Source organism: Oncorhynchus mykiss, chromosome 6, assembly GCF_057628025.1.
Source record: "Oncorhynchus mykiss isolate SJ-2025 chromosome 6, ASM5762802v1, whole genome shotgun sequence".
NCBI classification, from domain to species: domain Eukaryota; kingdom Metazoa; phylum Chordata; class Actinopteri; order Salmoniformes; family Salmonidae; genus Oncorhynchus; species Oncorhynchus mykiss.
The window spans coordinates 44930649-44946763 of NC_143027.1; the positions used below are offsets into that span (position 1 = coordinate 44930649).

Genomic DNA, 16115 nt, shown 5'->3' on the forward strand with positions numbered 1-16115 from the left:
TTTAAAAGTGGTGGCTGAGCGTGATGGTGTAGTGGTGGTTATATTCTTTCCCTTTAGGTTTAAAGAAAGGGCTGGGAGATAGAATAGGCCTTTCTCTCCCCTTCGCTCTGAGTATGAGTGGCCCTTATAGCAGCAGCGCAGTGTGTGGTGTTGCTATTACATTCACACCTCTCCCTAGCCATCCGTTTGAAAAGAGCCCATTAATGTGTGTGTGTGTGTGTGTGTGTGTGCCCGTACAATTGTGTGTGTGTGTGTGTGTGTGTGTGTGTGTGTGTGTGTGTGTGTGTGTGTGTGTGTGTGTGTGTGTGCCCGTACAATTGTGTCTGTGTGTGTCCGGCGCCTTTTGCTGCCTTTGTGAACCAGGAGGACTGGAGAACAAGCACAGCAGTAGCAGCATTTTCTAATGGAACTGTCTGTATAACACAGAGCTACAGGCTTAGTTATCCATGTTGTGCATTGCTATCTAATGTATAGCTGGGGTGAGTTGTGCTGGGTTGGATCTATTTCATGTATACACCTAGCCTATGAGTGATAATCTTTCAAGCTTGACGCACAAGCACGCAGAGAGAGAGAAAGAGAGAGAGAGAGACACACACAAAACATACACACAGAAGAAGGACAAACACAAGGACACACACACCCAGCTGGACCCTGTATGGGCGTCCTACCGCCTTGCCGGCTCCTGTGGAGGAAGTCAGAACTCAGTCACCAATCAGCTACCGGCTACAATCTAATCATGCCTCAGGAACAGACACACAGACCAGGCCAGACCAGTGTGTGTGTGTGTGTGTGTGTGTGTGTGTGTGTGTGTGTGTGTGTGTGTGTGTGTGCGTGTGTGTGTATCCAGCCACTATCTCACCCCAGCCCAGAGCCTATTCAACACCCACAGGTTACAATGAACCTGCCTACTGCCTTGCGTAGGGTGCCATCTTTCGGATTGGACATTAAACGGATGCCCTGACTCTCTGTGGTCATTAAAAATCCCATGGCACCCTACGCAGGGCAGTAGGCAGGTTCATTGTAACCTGTGGGTGTTGAATAGGCTCTGGGCTGCGGTGAGATAGTGGCTGGATATACACACACATACACACACACACACACAAAAGTAGGGGTGTTAATCCCGGTGACCTGGCCCCATTCCATCATGGCCACCTAATCTTACCCTCAATCCTAATTGGCATATATCACTCCTTACCGCTCCACCATGCAAGCTGAGTGTTCTGGAACAAAAAATGGTTGCCGTGCAATACCCAAGTGGGTGCCACACATTAATGGTGGATGAGGTGTGTTTCCCCCTTATGTAAAGCACATTGTGTACCTCAGTTGGTAAAAAGGTGCTACATAAATCCAATTCATTATTATTATTGTTATTATTACTGGAGTTAGCTGTGTGTAGAATCAAAGGAGGGAAGGGAAGTGAGCCGATGATGAGCATTTGGGCCGAAGGGGCGCTGTGTTATCTGACAACAGTTTGGTACGTGAACAGGTTTTCCTGAAGCAAGATCTGCAGTCCTTTTTCATTTGGAGAAAATAAAATTGTGTGTTATGGCTTTAATGAGGAGAACACTGGGGTTACAATGCAACGCTTCTCAACTTGGCTTGACAACATGTCCTAAAGTATTCCCAGTGAAACATATGAGAGACACATCTGATGGACATTAATTCAAACATTTAGGTGTGTGTGTGTGTGTAGGAGGAACACACACGCATATAACATGACAGGTTATCAAACCTAGTGATAGTGCTGGTTTCCTGATGGTCTAGTGCCCCCTTCTGTTCAGCCCGCAACACTACAACACTATGCTGCTCAGTTCAGAAAATAAACATGTGGTCTGTGCTGCCCTCTATTGGACAAAGTAGCATTGGACTAAATGCCCTGTGTGCTCAGAGGGTGCATCACAATAGTCTACAGCAGTGGTTCCCAACCTTTCTCAGTTACAGTACCACAAACAAAATGTTGCTCTGCCCTGAGTACCGCTGAAGTACCCCCCCATGTGCACTACCCCCTCGTGTGCATTAGCCCCTCGTGTGCATTACCCCCTCGTGTGCATTACCCCCTCGTGTGCATTTTACCAGTAGGCCTATGGTCTCATGAATCTTCTCAAGTACCCCTTGTGGATAGGCCAAGTACCCCCAGGGTCCTAGTAACCCTGGTTGGGAACCACTGATCTACAGCAGCCTCCTCTCCTCGTATCCACCCTTCATCTATGCTAATCTGAAAACACTGGACAGGTGAAAGCAAAATGTTTCACCTGTCTGATTATTTTACAACAGTGGAGATTAAGAAAAGGAGTCTAGGAGAGCATTTTAACAATTGAGATACACCCATGGAGAGGAATGAGGAGACAAGACTACTATGAGAATATCACTCAGTCACAGATAAGGGGTTGACTAGCTCTAGTTGTTACAGTATATGAGGGCAGAGAGACTAATGCTGAATTAATACAATAATTGCAAGAGTTATTAATGACTCAATATCGATCATTGATCCCCTAGATATTTTCTAGATATTTCCCTTTCTGTTCCATTCTGGGCTTTTGCCAAATCAAGCCTTGTATTATTTGAACCTTGCAGGATTTTGCCCTAGTCCAGCACTAACACAACACAATAAACTAGCAGAACTGAATGCACATTTCTGAGACTGCGGCCTACTGAATTCATAATATGTTGCAAAATCTGGTCAACAGGGGGTGACATTCACCATATTATGAAAACTACTCATGAATTGCACGTATAGATAGCCTAGTACTACCATCCTGATCGCACAAGCTACATAAATATGTTTTGCATGTAGCTTGTAGCGAAACATACGTAAGCTCGCGAGATTAGGAATGGTAGTATGAGGCTACTGTATAGTACACTAACTGAAAGCTCCCCAAGAACTGGCTGTGGGCAATAACAACCTGGATAAGAGTCATGGTTACATTCCAGAGTGCCCTCCCTCTCTCTGTCCCTTCCTCAGCGATTGCATGTGTTAGGGCCCTACCTGACTTGTCCCCACTGTCTGCCTTTCTTCCCTCTCGCCTTTCCTCCCTCTCTCTTCCCTCCCTCCCTGCCTCCCTCTCTCTCTCCCTCCCTTCGTGTGTATAAGGTTCCTACCGGACTGGTGGGCCTTCCTGAGGCAGGACAGAGAGGCGTTGAGCCGAGCACACTCCTCGTCGTTGGCTCCAAACTTCTCCATGGCCTCACACACCTGCTCATCACTCATCTCCAGCAGCCCCTCCAGAGTCACGTCGCCCGGATCCATCTGCTACAGAACACACACAAGTAAGTAACTTGGTCCCAGATCTGTTTGTGCTTTTGCCTACTCCATTGTCATTGACAATTCCATTAAGGAGCTGGCAAAAAAGCAGAAACAGACTGGCACCCAGGGTAACACTCAAGTACTATAAGTCAAATTCCAGTTATTGCAGGCAATAGCGACTGCAGGTTATAATTTCTCCCACACAGGGAGTCAGCATACCTGGTTTCCCAGGTCTAAATCAGACACTGATTTAAAGGGAAAAAAACGAAAACCAGCAGACTACTAACACTCCTGGGCCCGTATTTACAAAGAGTATCAGAGAATGCTGACATAAGACCAGGTTTGCCTTTTACATGCTCATCATTATATGGACTTGGAAAACCTTGATCCTACATCAGCAGTCCTACCATAAGACACTTCGTAAATATAGGCCCTGGTCTAGACACACTGACACTGAGTGGCTCCATTCCTATTGTAACAGTGTTGCTTCCGTCCCTCTCCTTGCCCCAACAAATCTTTCTCCTTTGTCAAATAAAGTCTTGGTTATTATATTGCTGAAATCCCAATTTGAATCTTTTGATCAAGTGGTTATAGCCCGCTGTTATACCTGACATATTTGTGTCAAATTCCTGACATTACCATGTTGCACCCCATCATTTATTAAAAACCATTTGAATGCATCAGTTTGATTTTTCCCATATAGAAGTGTTCTGAATAGATATGTCGCATTTATGACAACACGCAACCTTGTTGGTGGCAGCCGACCTGAATGTATGGCCTACAGCAGTTATTTATTTACATCCACTCAATCCTCATGAAGAGAAGTGAAAGCCGTCTGAGCCTTATTCTAGTCCTATGTTTAATTCAATGTTAAGAAAAGTCACCCACGAAAAAGGTCATGTTTCAGCCTCTGTCTTGCATAGAGCACTATCTAGCCATTTCACATCGGCTACACTAGCAGGGTAACACCCCTGGCCCAGACCCATATAGTGTCTTTCAACCTACTGCCAGAGGGATTTCAATACTAAAAACATAACTATTTTCTTGTTTTCCCTTACTCTTACTGGCACAGGTTTTGCAGACCATCGGCTATTAGTAAGATGGTATTCCTTGCAATGATAGTGATACGTAGATGTAAATCATTGTACCTCAGTGACCTCCTTCCTCAGGTTGACGATGCGGAACCAGTGTCCCAGTCTGGGGAAGTCCTGTAGCTCAGTGCTGTCCTCCTGTGAGGCCACTCTCACCTTACAGGACAGCTGGCGACTGAAGTACTTCACCAGCTTTCCCTGCAGGGGGGGACAGAGGGACATGTGTGAGTTAGAGATGGAGGAGCACAACCAAAAGTTTTGGATGCATGGAATCATAGTCCATTAGAGCAGTACTTTTCCAAATCGTTTTTTGGAATTTTTTGCAAATGTATTAAAAACAAAAAAATGAAATTTTACATTTACATAAGTATTGTGTTAATGACTGTACATTTGTTTATGTGTAACTCTGTGTTGTTGTTTTTGTCGCACTGCTTTGCTTTTATCTTGGCAGTTGTAAATGAGAACTTGTTCTCAACTGGCCAACCTGGTTAAATAAAGGTGAAATATAAGATAAAATAAAAAAGTATTCAGACCCTTTACTCAGTACTTTGTTAAAGCACATTTGGCAGCGATTACAGCCTCGAGTCTTCTTGGGTAAGACGCTACAAGTTTGGCACACCTGTACTTGGGGAGTTTCTCTCATTCTCCTCTGCAGATCCTCTCATGCTCTGTCAGCTATTTCCAGGTCTCTCCAGAGATGTTTGATCGGGTTCAAGAAAAACATCCCCACATCATGATGCTGCCATCAACATGCTTCAGTTTAGGGATGGTGCCAAGTTTCCTCCGGATGTGACGCTTGGCATTCAGGCCAAAGAGTTCAATCTTGGTTTCATCAGACCACAGAATCTTGTTTCTCATGGTCTGAGAGTCCTTTAGGTGTCTTTTGTCAAACTCCAAGTGGGCTGTTATGTGCCTTTTACTGAGGAGTGGCTTCGGTCTGGCCACTCTACCATAAAGGCCTGATTGATGGGGTTCTGCAGAAATGATTGTCACTCTGGAAGGTTCTCCCATCTCCACAGAGGAACGCTGGAGCTCTGTCAGAGCGACCATCGGGTTCTTGGTCACCTCCCTGACCAAGGGCATTCCCCCCGATTTCTCAGTTTGGCCGGGCGGCCAGCTCTAGGAAGAGTCTTGCTGGTTCCAAACTTCTTCCATCTATGAATGATGGAGGCCACTGTGTTCTTGAGGACCTTCAATGCTGCAGAAATGTTTTGGTACCCTTCCCCAGATCTGTACCTCAACACAATCCTGTCTCGGAGCTCTACGGACATTTCCTTCACCCTCATAGCTTGGTTTTTGCTGTGACATGCACTGCCAACTGTGGGTCCTTATATAGACAGGTGTGTGACTTTCCAAATCATGTCCAATGAATTTAATTTACCACAGGTGGACTCCAATCAAGTTGTAGAAACATCTCAAGGATGATCAATGGAAACAGGGTGCACCTGAGCTTAATTTCGAGTCTCATAGCAAAGGGTCTGAATACTTATTTTAACAAGGTATTTCTGTTTATTATTTCTAATACATTTGCAAACATTTATAAAAATCTGTTTTGTCTTTGTCATTACGGGGTATTGCGTGTAGATTGATGAGGAAATGTTTTTATTTAATAAATTTTAGACTGTGATGTAACAAAATGTGGGAAAGGGGAAGGGGTCTGAATACTTTCCGAATGCCCTGTATAGTGTAGTTTGGATTAACTACCAACTACCAAAACTGCACTCTCAAAAAGTGAGATCCATCTATTCCATACTCTGCCCATGTTCATTAAGCACACATGTTAAAGGTTCAGTGCAGTAAAAATTCATTTTCCTGTGTTTGATATAATATTGGACAACAGCTGATGAAACTAACACTGTAAAAGTGTGAAAAAATGTGATCATTGTTATTTCCTGGTAGTTGCTGGTTGAAAATACAATCTACACAGGACCTTCTAATCCCTACTACTGCAAATAATGGTTATAATAATATTTGCATATCAGTTCTGTGAACAGGATATACGGCAGGAAGTTAGATATATAAAATAATGACCGTGACTTCTGGTGTATTTGCAGAACCACATTAAAGGTCTCTACCCACTTTGCCAGCAGCATACCACCCAGCATCCCACTGCTGGCTTGCCTCTGAAGCTAAGCAGGGTTGGTCCTGGTCGGTCCCTGAATAGGAGACCAGGTGCTGCTAGAAGTGGTGTTGGAGGGCCAATAGGAGGCACTCTTTCCTCTGGTCCAAAAAATAATATCCCAATGCCCCAGGGCAGTGATTGGGGACATTTCCCTGTGTAGGCTGCTGTCTTTCGGATGGGCCGTTAAACGGGTGTCCTGACTCTCTGTGGTCACGAAAGATCCTACGGCACTCATCATAAGAGTAGGGGTGTTAACCCTGGCATCCTGGCTAACTTCCCAATCTGACCATCAAGGCCACCTACTCATCCACAGCTTCCAATTGGCTCATTCCTCCCCTGTTCTCTCCCCTGTAACTATTCCCCAGGTCGTTGCTGTAAATGAGAATGTGTTCTTTGTCAACTTACCTGGTCAAAATGTATAAACTTTAAACCAAAACAGAATTTCTCTAGGCCTTTATGAAACTATCATTTATTTGTTCAAAGCAATTTGAGATAATTCACTCTCAATTAAATGTCCTTTACTGGCTGTGCCAATATATCAATGGAACAACAACAAAGTCCTGGACAAACTGAACGACGGTACATCTCTCCACTTTACCCTGCCCATGGCATGGATTGACATTGATAAACACACCGACTACCATCTATTTCCTTTTTTTAACCATTAGAAAACAAAGTCTGAATCGTAAATAATGAAATGTCCCTTTGGTGAAGCTATGGTGGCGCGTCCCAAATGGCACCCTATTTCCTATACAGTGCACTACAATATACACTACAAAGATTAACTGCAACAACTAGCCACTAGCACTACAATTACTGAATCAGGTCTAAGCCATTGTACAATACAGTGCATAGAGCAAGTGTCATTAAAGTAAATATTTGACATGGATACTCACCATCAAAAACATAAACAATCTAGCAATATTCCATTTCATGACATTTCTCATGGGAGGAAGGAGGACTGCTATCTCTAACTCATTACACACAGCAATTGAATTATCTAAGTCTAAAACACTAAACTTCCACAATGTGAATCTTTTATATGTCAGTAGATCTCTAAGGAGCTTGGCAGATTCATAGACACTTGTTCCTGTGTTCGCATTGCCATGAGAATACTTTATTGGTTAGATAGTTTCTACCCACATCTTTAGTTGTACCAAATGTTTTAAAGCTCTTGTTCATGGGCATGGATAGTGGTGTATGAATCGTCCTCTGTCCAATTGTAATTTTTTTAGGACTAGGTCAAAAGCTTGTTTTCAATAGGAGAAGACTCCATTATTCAAGGGGTGAATGGCAAAAGTGGGTAAGTAGCAGTCAATACCACCAGAGAAACAGAAGTAAACACTGGTTTGTGTGAAAGTTGTCTTTTCACACTAATCCTAGGTCCCAGTGAGTGTGTTTGAGCTCATAACTAGGGTGAGGAGTTTTCAAGGAAGCGTGCAGTAAAGATCATCATCGACCCCGCCCACCCCGGACATTCCCTATTCCAAAAACTCCCCTCTGACAAATGGTTCAGGTCAATCATGACCAAAATCACCCGCCAACTGAACAGTTTCTTCCCCTGTGCTGTGGCCCTCACCAACCGGCCATCGGGCTCATAGGGATAAAGAGACGTTGCACCTTGCCATCGTTGACCTGCAAAACGAATAACTTCACTATACTGCATTTGCACTAAGTATTCCTCTGCACAACACTGGTTATGCACTGGATATATACACGTCATGGCAGCACCCCTCCCTCTGCATATATAAATATATCCCCACTGCAAATTGTACAGTATATCCTCACTGTAAATCAGCCTATGCTCTGTTTGTGTTTATTTTGTATTTTCTGTTTGTTGAATTTGTGTAAATTCCTCTGTCTGTGTTTTGTCTGTACAGTTGTCTATTGCTAGCAGCACCAATTCACTGAGTCAAATTCCAGGTATATGCAAATGTACTTGGCAAATAAAAGTGGATCTGATTCTGAGAACCTAATCAAAATCTTATTTGATGAAAAAGGCATCTGAGATACAGTATAGTCAAACCTATCCCACGCGCATCTTACTTTACAACAGAGAGATACTGGGAAACATATTCTGACACACATCAGGCCTATTTCTGGACTAAAAAGCAAGCTCAAAGGAGAATCACCAATGAAAGTGCTATTTAGTCCAGGGCTATAGGCTTAACCTGCCAGGGAAACCGCCCCACAGTACATTAGATGAGCCATCCAAACATTCAGAAACCTCCAAGGGATAAATGAAGTTGTATTGTATTGAATTGTACTGTACAATGATAACTTTGGTTTAACAATGGTTAAATTGTCCTTCAAATTATCATTGCACAAAAGGTCAAGACAGCTCTTTTGTGCACAAGTAAAAAATCTAAGTGAACCCAAAGCTCCTCAAACCTGTGATGTAAGAACAAGTTCAAAGTACTGAACAGTGCAGGTGGACATTTTACAAATTAAGTAATATCCCAAAATTGTAATGGTTAGATGCTTTCATATTCGAAATAGTAGTTTCTATAATAATGCATATAGATCAGGGTTAACACAGGACTTTGTCCGAAATTCAACAAAGAAGCAACAAGTGCAGCAAAGATCTATGGAGTGCAACTGGTGCATGATTTTGCTATAAGTGCATAAGTCACCTGCCAATGAGTCTACACACTTGACCCGACTTGGAGGAGACAAGGTAAAGGGGCAATCTGCAGGTCAAACAATAACAAAGCATACTGTACCGCCACCACTTTTTGCCACTGTTATGGTAAAAAGCTGAGGGATGGGGCTGGTGAAATGTAACCAATGTCATAGACAAAGCCATAGATGCAAGGACTCCATGATATGTATTTCAACTATGTTTTTACGCTAGGCCTACAATGTTTGTTTACATTACATTGTTTACAAACAATGGAGTAAAACAAGTTTATGTTTAGGGCTTGAAGGGGTACAACAGCTATATGTAAAAAAAATGATGGGTATACAGTGCCTTTGGAAAGCATTCAGATCCCTTGACTTTTCCCACATTTGGTTACGTTACAGCCTTATTCTAAAATTGATTAAATAAATGTTTTTGCTCAGAAATCTACACACAATACACCATAATGACAAAGCGAAAACAGTTTTTTTTTTAAATGTTTGCAGATGTATTCAAAATAAAAGACAGAAAATACCTTATTTACTTAAATATTCAGACCCTTTGGTATGAGACTTGAAGTCGAGCTCAGGTGCATCCTGTTTCGATTGATCATCCTTGAGATGTTTCTACAACTTGATTGGAGTCCACCTGTGGTAAATTCAATTGATTGGACATGATTTGGAAAGGCACACATCTCTCTATATAAGGTCCCACAGTTGACAGTGCATGTCAGAGCAAAAACCAAGCTATGAGGTCGAAGGAATGGTCTGTAGAGCTCCGAGACAGGATTGTGTCTAGGCACAGATCTGGTGAAGGGTCACAAAACATTTCTGCAGCATTGAAGGCCCTCAAGAACACAGTGGCCTCCATCATTCTTAGATGGAAGAAGTTTGGAACCACCAAGACTCTTCCTAGAGCTGGCCGTGCGGCCATAAAGGAGAAATCAGGGGGAATGCCCTTGGTCAGTGAGGTGACCAAGAACCCAATGGTGACAGAGCTCCAGAGTTCCTCTGTGGAGATGGGAGAACCTTACAGAAGAACAACCATACCCTACCAATCAGGCATTTATGGTAGAGTGGCCAGATGGAAGCCACTCCTCAGTAAAAGGCACATGACATCCCACTTGGAGTTTGCTAAAAGGCACCTAAAGACTCTCTGACTATGAGAAACAAGATTCTCTGGTCTGTTGAAACCAAAATGTAACTCTTTGCCCTGAATGCCAAGCGTCACATCTGGAGAAAACCTGGCACTAATTCTACAGTGAAGCATGGTGATGAAAGCATCATGCTGTAGCGATGTTTTTCAGTGGCAGGGACTGGGAGACTAGTCGGCATTGAGGCAAAGATGAACGGAGCAAAGTACAGAGAGATTCTTGATGAAAACCTGCTCCAAAGAACTCAGGGCCTGAGACTGTTCACCCTCCAACAGGATAATGACCCTAAGCACACAGCCAAGACAACGCAGGATTGGCTTCGGGACAAGTCTCTGAATGTCCTTGAGTGGCCCGGCCAGAGCCCGGCCTTGAACCTAATCTAGCATCTCTGGAGAGACCTCAAATAACTTTGCAGCAATGCTCCCCATCCAACCTGACAGAGTTTAAGAGGATCTGCAGAGAAGAATTGGAGAAACTCTCCAAATACAAAAATGTCTAAAAATCTGTTTTTGCTATGTCATTATGGGGTGTTATGTGTAGATTGATAAGGGTAAAAAACGATTTAATCCATTTTAGAATAAGGCTGTAGCGTAATAAAATGTGGAAAGGGTAAAGGGGTCTGAATACTTTCCGAAGGCACCGTATGTCATTAATTGAAAAGTCAAAAAATGGATGTACCAATCGCAGATTGTCCTTTTAATGTATACAATCTAAAGCTTTTGTCCAACACAATCAATCAACCAATCAAAAAAATAATAAGTCAATGAAATGTATTCATAAAGTTCTTACATCAACAGCCTGCGAGACAGGCAACTGCTTGACCACTTGTGAATACATTATTACATCATGCTAATGAAATGCTATTAGAACTAATCAGGAAGAAGAGCAACTTTATGTAAATCCTCTACTGTGCCCTCTGCCTCAGAAGGCCCAAACAATGTGCATGCAAACACCTGCACATACACTACACCTAAATGGGCCTTAAGAGGCCCATTGTCAATGGTATAATTTTTTTTGTTTTGTTTTTAATGCGACCATGTTTTTCCTGACTGAAGATACCTGCATGACACAGCACAGTTTCGCTGAGTCAAACTATTAGCCCTACATTTCAAAGTGGTGTTTTTGGTTGGTAGCTAGGGAGTGAGGAACTTGACACTGTGAACTTCTGTTAGATCAAATAATTGTGACAGCTAGACATATCATGGTATCTATTCAGCATGTTCTATTCACACTAAGATGTAGGCTAATGGGTTAATTTGTGGCCATACTGAAGGCCTAGTTATAGGGCCATACTGTACGTTTTCAATATCTACTCCACACTGACAATCAATTCAACTCCAGCCTCTAGGCCTACTTACAGTATCCCTAAAAATATATTGTAAAATGGTGTGCCTATATACATATGAAGCCCATATGAGTGACAGATGTGGATTTGTTTTCCTTGTATCAGTGGGGAAAGGGAAACTACATGATGAAGTTAATAAACAAACAGTATATGCATACTATTCCTTCATCTGTGGTCACGTAAACGTCATTATACATTTATTGCAAGCCAATGTCATCTCATCATGTTTAGGATAATGAAGTTTCCCTATTTTACTCACACACATCAAGTCCCATCACATTGAGCCTCGGGTATATATAGTTCCATTTGAAATCACCGCCTGGAACACACCAGGGAATGTCTACGTAGTCTAAACCACATTGGGGCCTAAGTGCATCTGAAATGTACACAGGGTATGCAGACCCTATTTTATTAATTTGACAAACAAATATATCTATGTTTTGATATTAAAAAACACAACATTGGATTTGGATAATATCCTGGCCATTACATAACGCAATTTACGGAATACCCTGTGGGCCAATTAAATCAGATGACAATTTGAAGCAATTTCACTAATACACACTTGCATAACAGTCGTGGCAATATAGCCTGGCGGATAATAGAGTCGCGAGCTGATGATAATGGCAATGATGACGATAATAATATATATCATACACAAATTATATTTAGGCCTCAAAGTTCTCATGGAGAATTCGGGTGGAGAAGAGTGCACGGTGCTAAAGCTGAACATTCCATCTTCCTTCCACCACCTGCAGAATGCGCAAGCCCACAACAGCTCGCTCACTGCAGCTACAGCTTCTTGATTTATTACACTGCATAAAACACATTTAGGCTGTAGGCATATAACATATAAATAACACAGTATTCCAATTGTATAGTAGTCAGCCGTTTCAACGACATTGAATAATGTACATTGATGTTGATTGACAGACGTGACAGCCAACCCCACATTGATTTAGATCCAAATGCATAGCTTGGTTAGCCTCAATGTAGCCGTAGCCTATTCATTCTACAGAATGGGTGCTTTTGCTTACCTCTAGCGTTCGTATTTCTTTTTGTGTCAAGTCGTTGGATGTGGCACATTTGGTCCTCAAACCCTCCAAGCTGGAAATGCTTATGTCTATCATATTTTGAACCAACTCGCACTGCTGCAAAGCTTTTTGCAAACTCAAATGCTGCTCGTCGCTTTTTGTCATATTCTCCTCGTCCATAGTTTGCGAGCAGTGGTCGTTTTTATGTGTACTTCAACAAAAAATACTCTACTCGGGGACAAAAAGGTGGAAATAGCTCCATGTAATAAAGTACCCTGCAAAACGCCAGCCAACGTGGTGTTATAATCTATTATATACACTGGTTTAGAAACGAGATGTGATCTATGTGAAAGTCGACTTCATTGTAATTGTCCTTGTATTCCAGGTGGTGGTTCATCAAGGTGTTTCTGATTGAGCCTGGTACTGATGCTGAGGGCTATATCGTCAAACACATGATGCAGATAGCCTAGGCTATACCTCCTCAACAGAAATACAAGTCAGAACACAACCGATCAAGCCTTATCTAATAAATCCAGTCAGCGTTCTGTTTGTTCATTTCAAATAAAAATCATAACTGATCAATAACACTAAAGCAGCTTCTTATAATAATTTTACACGTGATGCTGTGTGGATTGGGTACAGGTTCTACCGTCACACATGCCAGCAGCTGCATCCCGGTTCGCTCCCACCACCACACCGACATGTTTCACGTCAATCAAATCCACAGCAACAGCATTGCCCATGGAAGCTGCGGGAGAAGGGGGGGCACCGTTTGAGGCACCATCAACGAGTGATGCTGCATGTAGGAGGAGTTATCGCGAGATTATATCCGTGCAGTGAGCGTGGACTCAGTTTTAACTTCATACCAGTAGGTAGTTTCCATCATCAGCTCCACATTATAATTGTAATGTATTGTCATTTTTCACCAAACCAAATTGGGATAATTTTTTTAACTAGGCTTTTCTACATCTGCCCTTTTAAGGCTACTTGTATCTTGGTCAATCCACACACACACACACACACACAGATGTGGTAGTAAAAAATAACTGATCACTGCTTGCAGTGAAAAACTTTATACTTTCAATACATTTTTTTTAACAAAAGGTGAGCAAGCTGTTGTGCAAAAAAAGTACTTGTGTTTACCCTCCACTGCACACACACACAATAACCATACATTTTATGTTACAATTGTATACTCCAAATGAACTGCAACAGTTATTGCCTGTCTGTCCAAATTAAATCACAGAACTCTGAGTGAGCCTGAGTAGGCCAGGCCAACATCTCTTACTGAATTATACTTTATGACAGCTCTTTCTCTTCTGTGGGTGGGGGGAAATAAACAGGGGGGCGATATAGAGCATTACAAGTGATTGTCATCTTGAATGAGGCAGGTAGTGGGGAAACCAGTGATTATGACATTTCCTCCATCACCTGCAGAGACAGACAGCATTGTGTCTCACTGCTGGACTGAACAGGCATGGTGCTGTGTGTTGTGCTGCCTGCTGGAAATCCCTCATCACACAATTAAAAAGTGATACTTGGCTTCCAAGGCTACACTACATTGTTGCCCAGTTTCTAGTGAATTCTAGAATGTCTGTGTTGTGCCTAATGTACAGTATGTGATCAGAAATACAGCTCATCAAGCACAAACAGGCAATCAAAATAGTTTATTGTAGGCTGTCTGAGCCTCCAACAAAACAAGATTATTTGGGTTAATGATTTAAGCACCCTATTTTGTCTCTTGAATTAAATACTTTGATTCAACTGCCAGATTAAAAGATTAATGTCAATCACTTTTTGATAAGAGCACATCTAAGTACTACCAGGCTACATTTGCATGTATTTCAGTCAGTCAAATTTATTCCCAAATGATTGATTAGCATACCTGTCTGTACAATCCATATGGCAGTACACATTGTGGTCCACAATATCTCATACAAATAGTTTTGAAACTTAACCGCACCAACATACTTTGTTTGCATTCATGGTCACGATATACCCAATTTTGCCTTTGCCTAGGGGAAACTGGCAGGGGGGCCACAATTTAAGTCAACCGTGTGGTTACCTCTCCCACCAATGCACTCTACAATGGAAAGATTAACTTAATTTTAAACGCCTTTGGCGTTTCGGTAGAAAACGAGACACACGCTTATCACAAATTGAGTGTGGCGTGTTTCTGCTATTCACCGTTTAACTGAAAATGATCCTAGCACCGCTGAAAGTGATGACCACTTCCGATTTACTTCCGTATTGAGGCTGGCATTGTTTGAGAATGGGCGTCAATACTATGTAAAATTTATGAACACCGCGTGGTCGTTTAGCTAAAATATGACCATGCCAGAATTTGCCCCATGTACTACTTTCGAGTGAGTGGTCCTTTGTCGTTAAAGGACCGGTCTCTTGAATGTGGTAAATCTGTAGAGAATAAAATGCAAAAACCGTAACTAGTAATACATCACATCAACGCTGTTTCGTTCATTTGAAATGGCAGAATGGCTTCACTAATGACTGGTGAGATATTGTTTCAACAAATCGTTTTAATAGGCGCAATGAAGACAAATAATCTTAAATGTTGATGATACACAGACCAGAAATACAAAATCGCCCCCAGGTGGAATGTTATTGGGCAAGACCATGAACATGGTTTGTAAATCAATGGCCGACACACGTGGCTAAATGTAAAGATGCTCGAGCTAGATACTTAAACACAGAATAGGACTAAGATTACAACAAAAGTCTTTCGGTCAACACGGACATTTCTTGAAGAGTCAGCCAAATGATCTTGAATCGGAGTGTTACTCGTTTACAGCATAGCTAGCTCTCGTAACTGTCCCTGTAGGAGCCTCAAGAGGTACCCGTAGCCTCCCTAGGCCCTAATTATTGTCCCTGTAGCCACCGCCGGAGGAGTATCCACCGCCTCGGCCTCCACCACCACCGCCGCTCCTGTATCCGCCACCACCTCCGTAACCCCGGTCTTCGCCACCATAGCTACGGCCACCGCCGCCACCATATCCACCGCCGCCACCACCATATCCACCACCGCCTCGGGAACCTCTGAATCCACCGCCTCCTCCACCGCCGCCACGACCGCCACCCTGGCCTGCCTCATTCACACGGATGGTTCTGCCGTCAAGAGACTGACCGTTCATTCCCTCCATTGCGTCCTTAGCATCCTCGGCATTGTCGTACTTCACAAAGCCGAATCCACGAGGCCTTCCTGTTTCTCTGTCCATGATGACATCACATTTTGCGATGTTTCCGTACTTGGAGAAAGCTTCCGCAAGAGATTGCTCTGTGGTGTCGAAGCTCAGGCCACCGACGAAAAGTTTTCCTTCGTCGGACATGTTTCTTTGTCTTTTACGAACAGAACGAGAAAAGCTGCTGCTTGGAGAGGTACGTCGTCGGAAAAGAAATGGATGCTTGCCGCGAAATATTATAAAGATTAATTTGACTCCGCCCACATTAAATAAACGGATACGATTGGTTGCAAACATGCCGTAAAACCT

The 16115-nt window shown here is 42.7% G+C and overlaps 2 protein-coding genes across 2 annotated transcripts; both read right to left on the reverse strand.

Annotated features, from left to right (window-relative positions):
• Positions 1–1044: 1044 nt before the first annotated feature.
• LOC118965027 (kinase suppressor of Ras 2-like) lies at positions 1045–13312 on the reverse strand. The gene is made up of 3 exons (XM_090239426.1): positions 13259–13312; positions 4393–4533; positions 1045–3250 (listed from the first exon to the last, which is right to left on the reverse strand). Exons 1-3 carry the CDS (start codon positions 13310–13312, stop codon positions 2975–2977), a joined length of 471 nt encoding a protein of 156 aa, XP_090095552.1. The 3' UTR covers positions 1045–2974.
• Positions 13313–15128: 1816 nt separating this feature from the next.
• Positions 15129–16002, reverse strand: LOC110526019 (uncharacterized). The gene has a single exon (XM_021606597.3). It carries the CDS (start codon positions 15951–15953, stop codon positions 15483–15485), a length of 471 nt encoding a protein of 156 aa, XP_021462272.3. The 5' UTR covers positions 15954–16002; the 3' UTR covers positions 15129–15482.
• Positions 16003–16115: the final 113 nt, after the last annotated feature.

Excerpts from the sequence above, each read along its gene's own strand:
- LOC118965027 (XM_090239426.1), bottom strand. The coding sequence starts at position 13,312 with ATGTCGGTGTGGTGGTGGGAGCGAACCGGGATGCAGCTGCTGGCATGT. Across the intron at positions 4,534-13,258 it reads AGCTGCTGGCATGTGTGACG|GGAAAGCTGGTGAAGTACTT; the intron begins GTAGAACCTGTA and ends CCCCCCCTGCAG. Across the intron at positions 3,251-4,392 it reads TGAGGAAGGAGGTCACTGAG|CAGATGGATCCGGGCGACGT; the intron begins GTACAATGATTT and ends TGTGTTCTGTAG.
- LOC110526019 (XM_021606597.3), bottom strand. The coding sequence starts at position 15,953 with ATGTCCGACGAAGGAAAACTTTTCGTCGGTGGCCTGAGCTTCGACACC.